Below are 10,919 nucleotides of genomic sequence, written 5' to 3'. Positions count from 1 at the left end.
TAAGTGAAAAAAAGTATGCCGTTGAGCTCATACAGAAGACTGTCAAAATAATTTTCCTTTTATGTTAACCATTATTAATTTTTCCTCCTTAAATTTTTTCAAGCCATGCACATCTCTGGAAATGTTTTCAAGTTGAATTTGCCAGAAAAATGAAAAGGCTCACACATGTACAGTACACACCCATACTTATGATTCATGATGAAAAATATAACCGTATTTACATGAATTATAATATTTTATTTACAAATATTATTAAACATATATAAAATATAAATATAGTGTTCTAAGGTGTATGGATTTAACCTTTTTTTGAAAAATTAGAATATAAAATAAAATTAAAAAGTCTGGTGTGGGCACTCACACAACTTTGGAATTTTCGAAAAAATGCTTCTGGTAATTGCAGATTTATGCGATTGAATACAATATATAAATCCTAAGAAGTCCTTTTCGAAAAAGTCCTAAAATTCTGATAAAAAATTCAGCATAGAGGTACTTCCGGCCGACCGATCTTAACCAAATCCTAATTGTAACCATTCTGTGTTAGCATCTAACCAAAATATCAAACCTGTAATTTCTGCGTAGATTTCGCTTTTTAAGTTAGATGGGTACTAACATTTTGCACACATAAGCACTAATTTGTAATAACCTCTTTTTCGGTCTCAGGGAACCTTGAAATGGATATTGAATGAAAAAACTCAAAATCGAACATTTGCATGATTACAATACTTTCTAATAGAGTAAAAGAAAGTAAAAATACGTGTTCTTTGTTTTAGGAAGGGGGAATTCAGAATTCAACGTGTTTCAATTTCTTTTGTGCAAAAAGCTAGATAAGGGGCATCACTTTTTAAATGGTAAGGTATAGCGCTTTTTCAACTAAAATGAATTTCTCCACTTCTTTTGTGACCAATATTTTCGAGTTATGATCGAAAACACTATTCTATAAAAAAATTTAATATTATTTATCCTTTGCTCTTTACACCTGTAATGGTTATGTCTATGACTGTCCGGTCCATCTTAAAGAATTTCATCGTACGTCTTAAAGTTCTATATGTAAATAGGTTCTTCGTGCAGTACAATGCTCCCTTCAGTCCACAAACGTCGTCTAGAATTTATTAAAGTGATTGATGTTCAATTGTCAGAAGATCTAGTTTATCTGCTAGGCGAATACTTCTGTAAATTTGTCGACGATAGCTTGAGAAACCAATGGAATTGGCCGAAGTTAATCCCAGATTCACTTTCGCAACCCGACATCAAACTGTTTTTGTAAAAATGTACGGTATTCTTGTTGGAAATCAACTTAATGGACTAAACTTCTTTTCAAAAAGGAAACAAGTCTGCAAGTATAGTGTGGGACGGATACAGTTGATGTAGAATTCTCTATACCAACGTTTCCCAACCTTTTTTGGCTCACCGAACCGCTTGATAGCTTCGTAAAAAAGATCGTATTTCGTGAAATTTCTTTTTCCGTGTTATTTTACTATTACTATCTTTATTTGTATAGAGATACGATGTATCTGTTCACTTTATAAACTTTGTAAGATCTTAGTTTTAAAACTTTTTAAAAATTAAATTTAATGTTGCTTGGATAGAGCTTACTCATTACAATCAGTCTCTTTAAGCAGATTTTTACATAGTTATCATTTAAGTTCTGTCACATGATAATTCTATTAAATAATATTTATCTTTTATTGATAATGATGTAGCTTTTCCTAAATTTTCTTTGTAGAATGGGTTTAAAATCCATTTATCATTTTTGTTTTCGGGTTTTGGGTAAGTACTCCATGAAAGAAAATTTTAATCCTGTTAAATGTGCTATTATATTTTCTCGTATATCTTGAGACAGACTAACCTTATTACTGTACATATTAACAACTTTACTGTATAATATTTAATTAACATAGTTTTTATGAATTATAGGAAAAAACGTTTCTATGATATTTTTATCATTTATTTTTTTATGTCCGCCATTATTATTTTTCGCGCACCACAGGTTGGGAAACGCTGCTCTATACCAAACTGTCTCAGCAACCTCTGATGATGGATGAAAATCCGGAACCGGTCATGGCTACGTAGGATTCAATGAAAGATATTACCCAACGCTTCGGATCTAACCAGTTACTTAACTGCTCGATTCTTGTTCCTTATATACTTTTTAACCGATGTTTTTAATGATAACTTATATCAGTTCAATAAAATTCTATAAATAATTGGATAATACTCGAAATTCTATACCTCTAGATTAGTTTTTAAGATCACTTACTAGTGTATCTAGCAAAGAGCCTATCCAGCACATTACGGTGTGTTACATAGACAATAACACAAATAAAAGTAATATAGAGAAAATCAGATATTGAAAATGAAGTTTGCTAATGTTTATAGGAATGCCAATTTCCCTAAGTTAAGCTACTGTTCCATGAATATTACCCACACACAATAATTGTCTTGGTAGATACCAAAATTGTGAAAGATAAATTAATATCCAGACATCTTACAGCTGCATATTTGTTTCCAAATGAATGTTCATTTTTAATTAAGTTCACAATATGAAGGTAAGGCAGAAAAATGCAGTTGAGCTTAATTATCTATAATTGCTTTTTAAACTACATCTTACTTAATCCAAAAGGGACAGTGTATATTTCTGATATTTACATTTTATTATTGTTGAAAATGAATATCCAAGTTGTTCATCCAAAATGGATACCAAGCTGCGTATCAACAAAACGTAGAAAGTTTTGATGAAAAAAAAAAACTATAGGCATGTAAGAGGCCTAGTCAATTTTACATACAAATATGTCAAGATTTAAAAAAATATTTTATGGACAGTATATAAATTAAATTAGAAATAATTAGATGACTCTAATTTATGACTGATTCATCAATATGAAGTGACTTTGGCAGTGTTTAAATAATAATTGAAACATAAATCGTTTTCAGATAATTAAAAACGATAATCCTATTATTTACAAATAAGAACTTACTTAAAACTTTAAAAATTATATACAAAAAGGGACTTTTAATTTGTACAGATCAGTAGTGAACAAATTTTTGCCTCAAGTATAATTATTTAAAAGAAAATAACAAAAAATGAAAATAAATAATAAAAACATACTGAAGGCGTTATAAACTTTGTCATAACTTAAAAAAAAAATTACTTTTTTATATTTGGACATTCGTGAGTAAGTGTATTCCTCACCAAAACTGCAAAATTTAGTATAAAAAATCTATTACAATTTTATTTATTATGTTATATGTTTTTTTTAATTATTTGCTAATAGAATAATATCTAATTGTTAGATATATCTAAAAAATATTTTTATTCAGGTACTAGATTACTTTTCAGTTATAAATCGAACCAAGATGTACAAACTCAATTGCAATGATCTTTTGACTTGAATTTCCAACGATGCTGATCTTTTTAGCATGTAATTAACTCAATCCAAATTTATTATATATTTATATATAAAAACAAAAATACAAGTTAAGTAAATCACAATTAAAATATACTACCTGAAATTTAGCTCCTAAAGTTGAAGTTAAAGAACAAAATATCCCAACGTGTAAATATTTTAACATCTTTTTGCTATACAACTATTTAGGTTCAGAGAAAATAAATATCACAGTTCTTTCTGCATGAACACAAAATTAGTATTTTTCCTTGGAGGATGGTTCAGAATAAAAAAAATTAAGTTAGAAAGAAAAGAAATGGAATGAATATAAGCAGTATGAATATAAATCATTTCTTAAGGGCTTTACTTTCAAATCAAAAAAATTAAATCATAAGATTACGTTTGCATTAAATGCGTAAAACTGATGTATTTTTTATAATTACAGAGATATATATATATATATGCAAATTATTTACTAAAAAAAATTTTTTTTTTAAGAAAAAGAAAATGAATTTTAAAATATAAGATTATAGGAACAGGAATTACAAACAATATAATAAATCATTACATTATTTTATTAATGACATTTTCAGGGTGTACACAGGTACAAAAAATTAAAATTAAAAAGTAAAACTATAGTAAATGAGTTTAGCACATAAAAAGCCCTTTAGACCTAGAACTTTCACGATCTCTCTCTCGTTCCCTTTCAGGATCCCTTCTATTTGATTCGCGTTCTCTATCACGTTCACGTTCAGGGTCTCGACGAGTTGGTTCTCTTTCCCTTTCCCTCTCGCGATCTCTGTCTCTTTCCCTATATCTATCTTCTCGGCTTCTCTCTCTATATTCCCTGTCCCTATCTCGGCTACGTGAACGTTCTCTTCCATAATTTTCTGCGTAATATCTTTCCTTATCACGTTCTCGTTCACGTTCACGATCTCTACTGCGCTCTCTATAATCCCTCTCTCTTGATCTCGATCTATCCCGTCTGGATCTCCGATGAGCTCGTTCTCTTTCTCTTGAACGTGACCTGTCCCTTCGAACTGAGCTATAACTCTTAGTTTCAACTCCATGTAGTGTGTCTTGCAAAGAAGAAATAAGTATTTTACAACGGTCATCAGTAGCTGCTTTTGACTGTTTTATTAGAGAAATTGCAGTGACCAGAGTTTCAATTGCACTTGCATATTCACCAGCTGCCGCATCGGACACAGCTCTTGCTATAGCGGAACTAGAGACTGTCCTGTTACGCGACATTATTTCTTCGAATTCAGCTTCAGATAACGCTGGCGTTTCTGCGCGTAGATCAGGCGGAGGTGGACCACCAACAAAAGACGGATGCATTCTAGCTTGTGGTGGCGGGCCGTAATGTGGGGGAGCATGTGGAGGCCCTTGAGGTGGTGGTGGTTGCTGGTGTGGTGGACCACCAGTCTGCGGAAAGAAAGTTGGATTTACATGAGATCCTGCAGTGCCTTGAGTGGTCATTTGAGGAGGCGGAGGCCCTCTTGTTGGAGGACCCTGCATGCCTGGTATTCCCTGTTGGTGTGGTATAAAGCCTGGACCCTGCATTCCTGGTGGTCGATTCCATTCTGGTCTAGGCGGTGGTCCTCTCTGGTCCGGAGGAGGAGCCATTCCTGGAGGGGGTCCTCTAGGGGGAGGTCCTTGTCCTGGAGGAGGAGGCCCTTGGTACATGCCTGGTGGGGGGCCCCCAGGTCTCTGTTGATTCATGCCTTGAGGTGGACCCGGTGGACGAGGAGGCCCATTTTGCCTCATTCCGTTCTGCCAACTATTATGAAATTGCGGGTGTTGATTTGGCGGACCTCCCATGTGGGGTCCAGGAGGCATCCTAGGTCCTCCAGGTTGCATACCTGGAGGCGGCAGACGATTTCGCAACTGTGGGGGACCCATCATAACTCTAGGAGCAGCATTATGAGGTTGACCTTGCTGCAACCTTTGCTGGTTTTGGTTATTGACCGGAGGTGATGGCCTTGTTTTAGTCTGGGCTTCAAACTGATTTAGGGCTTGTTTGCTAGTGAACGTTACAACAGGAGACTGGCCATGAAGCTCTTTTTTAGGCAACTTTTCCATACAAATTTTCATACTTTGTTCGGAACCCAAAGAAATAATGCAAAATCCCTTAGACTGGCCATTTGATCTATTTTCAAAAAATTTAACATCAATGAAATCTTGAATACCCAAACTTACGATTGCATCTGTTACATCTTGATCACTTGTCCACCAAGTTAGATTTCCCACATAAAGCTGATATTTTCTTCCAGTATATGAAGAAGTACCTGTAACATTGTGATTAACTACAGGAGCTGAGTCTGACCTTTGAACAGCATTTGTGGCGGATACGTTCTCAGTAGCAGCGGCACTATTTGATGGTTGAGATATAACATCGTCATATAAATCTAGGCTTATACCTTCTCCAGCAAACTCCTCTGGTGCAAACTCTTGTTCTAGGTCATCTGCATATAGGTCCACATTATCAATGTCCACATTATCGGCCATAGTTTTAAAAACTTAAAAACAACTTTCACCAAACATCAACAAAATATTCTCCAAACATTTAGCAAATGGCGGACAGCGGCGGCAGCACTAGTCAACAGCTAAAGGTCATTAATAATAGAGACAGTGTTGCCCTATAAAAAAAATTCTGATTTCTGAAAGTAATAACTAGGTAATTACTGAAAAAGAAATATGTACTTCAAACAGCACGAAGCAAAGTATACATAAACAGTCAAATATTAATTTTTATAGCTACTAGGACATTTAAAAAAAAAAACTTTTTTCTTGATTTATAACAATTGTGAGTATAATAAAAACATCATAATAAAGTAAATATGAATTATTGATTTCCTATTATTATAAAATACAGTCTTTAATCTGCATAAACGATTCAAAACCCTTACCCTGTGCTGCAAAATTTATTTAAAGTTTCTAAATAAAAGAAATCACTTTTGTAACCGGCATGTTTTTTAATATTTTTTATCAACAATTAAATTGTTTTTAAAAAATCAATGTATAATTTGAATTTTATAGTAGTAAACCATTTTTGTTAAAATTACACATGTTTTAATATCATACGTTCCGTAATCCCGATGATAACTTTTTTCTCTTAATGTAATATCTTTTGCAAATTCATTGAATTAAGAACAATTCAGTACATTTCAGTAAGTGCATAATTTTTCGTTTACTTAAATAAAATTCCGATAACATGGGCAAAATATTTTACTTACATTATTTAATTTAAATTGCGTATAAGTAAGAGTAGTGGCGAACACTAAAGGAGTAGTGGTTTATTAGTAAGTTCAGTTTCTCAAAAAAAATCAACGTTGAAAATAAATTCTCATTGGCTTCCATTTGATTAAAAATGTGTAATTAGATTCATTGTCATTTTAAAATTCTCAACAGTGCGCTCTACGATATTTTATTTCATAAACCTTACCAATTATCGATAAATTTATTGATAAGAAGGGTTCGAGCAACTGGGAAGGTTAGCGTTTTGTTCTTGTGGCTGCAATTGTAACGAGACAGCTTGTGTAAAGTGGATATAAGCTATTTTATTAATACAAAGTATTTATTTTTTTTTTTAATTTACATATCTATTTAAAATAACTTATGGCACCAGGCGAAGAAACCGATAGTGGAATGGGTTCAATGCCTGACAGTAGTAAAGATGTAACACCTGAAAAGAAAAAAGGTGGATCTAAGTTTGAAGACGATGTAAGTAGGCAGCAGTCATTGATTTTTAGTTGTATGTTTTTGTCTTTGGTTCTGTTGTTTACTGTAACATTTGTTGCTTAAAAGTTTATTGCAAAATTAAATTGTAGTAACTAAAATGACTTTGAATGCAAAAGAGTGAATTTATTCTCTGAAAAAGTTTTTTATGTCCGAATTTACGTTTTTCACTCTAAAAATGATAGTATTCGCGTTTTACTTTAAAACTATTTAAACATAATATTAATACTTTTGTAAAAAATTTAATTACTAAAGTTATGACAAAACTAGATATTTTTTCACATTTTTTTCTTGTAACATAAAAAAAATGTAGTTTTTTATTTAAGTAATGAATGTATCCAATAATTTCCAGTATATGTCTCATAGAAACATGTTTTAAAAAAAATACCTAGAAGCCGGTTACTATGCTATTTTCTAAGATCAAAACTTTCAGTTTTCTTATTGAAACAAATTCTATGTTAAAGGTCGAAGATGAGACGTTGGCTGAAAGGCTTTGGGGTTTGACAGAAATGTTTCCTGAAAAAGTGAGGGATGCCACGTTTACTGTCTATTGTGGTACAAAAACTGGACTGAAATGTGCGTATTCAAATAGCTACAAAAAAAAAAGTTACTGAGTTTGGATAGGAACCCGCTCATACCCTAGGCTGTATGCCTTACTACTTCTTGTATAGCAAGTCAATAATAATAATGACGAATAGTTTTTAAAATTTTGATTAAAAATTTATATTGCATTCTTTCTTCCTTCTGTAGGTTTGTACAGCTTCACACGCACATCCCTGTGGATTTTCTTCAGTTCTTCAGCTATATTATTGGCGCCAGTTATGTTTGAAATTGAAAGAGCTCAAGTAGAAGAAGCTCAAAAAAGTCAGCAAAAACAGGTACCGTTGATATTTTATTTGTTCTAAAATTGTTATTTTTGAACAACTAAGTCTTTCAGACTGTAGCAGTTTTTTTCGAAACATTCACAGGTTTTACTGGGACCAAATACAGCAATGGCAGGAGGAGGGATGAATCCTTATCGTTAATAATTTCAAAAGAAAGATATAATAAAAATTTAGGCATTCTTTATTAATATTGTTCATACAAGGTCTGAATAACAAATTTACGTTCCGATATTTGCATATATTTCTTTAATGTAATGTGAAAGTAGTAAGTATATTCTGAATGTTATATGTATCTTGATTTGTTTGACTAATGCTCAAAACGTACTATTATTTTGTCTAGCAATATTAATTATTTACTTTCGGGCCTTGTTCCGATCTTGTGAATGTGTCCAGAGATTATGTTGTGGATTTGATTTTTTTTTTATTTACTCTGAGCTTACACTTTGTATGTACTGTAAATTAGAAAAAATACTTAATTAAAAACTTGGTTTGTTTTTTTATTCCTTGGCCTCCAATCTAACGTATGGATTTTCACGTTAAAGAAGTACCTCTTTGCAGAAAAATTTAGCATGGTTGCTAAACGGTGTGCCTGTAATGACTACATGAACGCAGATTCGGAAGAACTAGTTTTTTTTTTTGCATTTAAGGCGCGTCAACATCTGAGGTTATCGGCACCCGGAGCTTTTTTTCAGTGCACTGCTGGCCTCCAGACAGTGTTCTCTCGGTACAGATAACCCTGTCTGGTGACGGACAGTGAACTATTTAAGAAACTCCTGCGATGAGAAAAATCTAAGAGCTAGCAGTTGGATTTGAACACGATCCGCGTTGGAGTCCATTATTCGTCAACCACCTTCCCTAATCCTTCCTAACAAACCAGTATTTTTTTTTTTAAGTATCTGCCTAGCACGATCTTCTTAGATAATTCTAGCTCCCTTCTTAGCTTAGTATTTCTTAAGCCGACTCATAAATCTAGCAGAATTAGGTAAAATTATATTAGTATTGATAATTAAGGAGAGGCAGTTGAAGAAATTAAATTTCCCAAACCTAATGAAAAATTAACTAGAAAAACCACCTTTTTAAACAAAAAGGAAAATTACTCATTTTGTTAGTAATTATGTTATACACAGTGTTCATATCGAGATATATATATTATTCACACTTCTGGTTGCGGAATTAATAGAATTAATAACTTTTTTTATCTTAGTAGATCAAACTTAGTTATGATCTCAACGTCATATCAATACTTCCAAAAGTTATAGGTTATCACATTGACTATTAGGACTAGCTTAATATCCCTCTAGAAACCACCGTGCTATCTTCGGAGATAGTTTCTCAAATGGACATGTTGGATCCGTTTCAGTCATAACAAGAATTAAATTGTACGCCTGACATATGTACTACTGAGAAAAATAAAAACGTTGGAGATTCCATAATAGAGGAAATCTAGGTTGGTGAAATTCAACGATCTCGTTGTATGCAAATTTGAATCACAATTTCTCGCTAACTAATTTACATATCTTCAGAAGTTTTGCTCTACGAAAGAAATATTGACGATTAGATCAGTTTTTTATCTTATTATTTAATTTAATATGCAAACTAAAATTTTAATATTTTTTAAATACAGAGATTGAATAATCAAGCTTAGAAAATATTAATTTACCGCCATAAATTTTAAAACTGTTATGAAAAAAAAGTGTAGTTCAACTTAGGATTTTAAACTCCTGACTTTTGAAAAATTGCCAAATATTTAAGTAGCGAATTAATTTTTTTTTTTTTTTTGGAAGAATTTTCATTATACTATATTATATTATTATTCAGGTGGAAACTCTTAGGTTATTAATGTTGTACGTTTTTTATACCAAGAAATTTCAATAAATATCTACGTACATGAGTTTTTCAAGATTTTAGCTGTCAAAGCAAAAGGCAACCTTCTTTAGATTAGAAGTGCTCTGCTTCTGTTCTAAGTTCTTGAAGAGAATTTGACATCCACTTATGTGTGTAGCAAAGTAATTGAGTCCAATAAGGTGTGGCTGAAACAATAAAAGCGGTACTTGATAAATCCGAAGTCTGTCAGAAATAATAAGCAAGCATATACATTACACAGGACAGATAGTCAAATGTTACCATGTAATAAAAACCAAAGAAAAGTAGGTATAAGAATTTAAGTTTATGAATTTATTTAGAGATGTATAATCACCGTATTTGAATCAGTGTACGACTTTGATTTAAACTCTCTGACACCACCATCCCACACGTTACACCACTATTCGTGCGCGCTGATAATTAATTTTTTTAAAAAGTTTCACATCTCCCACTTGATCCTCACACCACCTCGGTACTCGTCCGGCCAGTTGAGATTTAAAAAACTCTAAAACTCTTTCTTATTAAATAAAAACGATTTAATTGTCCCTTTAACAGCAGAAAATTATTGATGAACTAATCATTCACAAAGATTGTATACATATCATTAAACAACCTAATGTAGGGACCAGTAATGCTGTTTATCAGTCAGCGATTATAGATAATAAGTTCGGACAGCCGTAAGTATTTATCAGTTCTAATTCAGTTATTTTTAATTCTTTTACGAAAAATAGTCGGTAGTTCATTGTTTGTGAGAGCAAAGATTTTTCCACAAATAAAAATATTAATATAACATTTATTATAAAACAAGATAATTAATTTACCTCTTTATAAGCTATTAACTTTTGTCAAGAAAATTTTCTCATTCTAAACTAGGGGGGGTACAAGACAAATTACGTGAAAGTTAATTCACATTTCATTGTTAAATTTCGTAAAGGTTTGTTAGAAATACAGAAAAAGGGCTAAAAACTTTACTTTTCCTTTTAAAGACGTATTAATTTTTTTGCTTGAACAGAAAACACATTGTTAATGTCTTTTTTTCTATAATGCT

General features: G+C 32.1%; 2 protein-coding genes and 1 long non-coding RNA gene across 5 annotated transcripts; 1 reads left to right on the top strand and 2 right to left on the bottom strand.

Moving 5' to 3' along the window:
- Positions 1 to 3,940: 3,940 nt before the first annotated feature.
- LOC141454792 (cleavage and polyadenylation specificity factor subunit 6-like) lies at positions 3,941 to 6,071 on the bottom strand. Its single transcript, XM_074129401.1, has one exon. The coding sequence runs from the start codon at positions 5,892 to 5,894 to the stop codon at positions 4,035 to 4,037; it is 1,860 nt and encodes a 619-aa protein (XP_073985502.1). The 5' UTR covers positions 5,895 to 6,071; the 3' UTR covers positions 3,941 to 4,034.
- Positions 6,072 to 6,418: 347 nt separating this feature from the next.
- mge (translocase of outer mitochondrial membrane 22 homolog mge) lies at positions 6,419 to 8,491 on the top strand. Of its 3 annotated transcripts, none has more exons than XM_074129405.1 (5): positions 6,419 to 6,556; positions 7,015 to 7,109; positions 7,589 to 7,700; positions 7,875 to 8,002; positions 8,093 to 8,491. In XM_074129405.1, exons 2-5 carry the CDS (start codon positions 7,035 to 7,037, stop codon positions 8,147 to 8,149), a joined length of 372 nt encoding a protein of 123 aa, XP_073985506.1. In that variant the 5' UTR covers positions 6,419 to 6,556; positions 7,015 to 7,034; the 3' UTR covers positions 8,150 to 8,491. The 3 variants fall into 3 exon arrangements, with proteins under 3 accessions (XP_073985506.1, XP_073985507.1, XP_073985505.1); XM_074129406.1 differs by lacking the exon at positions 6,419 to 6,556 and adding an exon at positions 6,759 to 6,879; XM_074129404.1 differs by lacking the exon at positions 6,419 to 6,556 and having other exon boundaries at positions 6,886 to 7,109.
- LOC141454794 (uncharacterized) lies at positions 7,927 to 10,526 on the bottom strand. The gene is made up of 3 exons (XR_012458973.1): positions 10,206 to 10,526; positions 9,896 to 10,038; positions 7,927 to 8,460 (listed from the first exon to the last, which is right to left on the bottom strand). It is a non-coding gene; the product is annotated as an uncharacterized lncRNA (long non-coding RNA).
- Positions 10,527 to 10,919: the final 393 nt, after the last annotated feature.

The sequence above is a fragment of the Rhodnius prolixus genome, unplaced genomic scaffold (assembly GCF_049639745.1).
Source record: "Rhodnius prolixus isolate KJV_2025 unplaced genomic scaffold, Rpr scaffold_9, whole genome shotgun sequence".
Taxonomy (NCBI): domain Eukaryota; kingdom Metazoa; phylum Arthropoda; class Insecta; order Hemiptera; family Reduviidae; genus Rhodnius; species Rhodnius prolixus.
Note: the sequence above shows the minus strand (reverse complement) of the source record. Positions and strands in the feature narration are given on the sequence as shown.

What these genes read in the sequence shown, in the direction of transcription:
- mge (XM_074129404.1), top strand. Translation starts at nt 7,005, where the DNA reads ATGGCACCAGGCGAAGAAACCGATAGTGGAATGGGTTCAATGCCTGAC. An exon ending in TACAAAAACTGGACTGAAAT is followed by an intron (nt 7,701 to 7,874) that starts GTGCGTATTCAA and finishes TTCCTTCTGTAG; the next exon opens with GTTTGTACAGCTTCACACGC. An exon ending in AAAAAAGTCAGCAAAAACAG is followed by an intron (nt 8,003 to 8,092) that starts GTACCGTTGATA and finishes AAACATTCACAG; the next exon opens with GTTTTACTGGGACCAAATAC.
- LOC141454792 (XM_074129401.1), bottom strand. Translation starts at nt 5,894, where the DNA reads ATGGCCGATAATGTGGACATTGATAATGTGGACCTATATGCAGATGAC.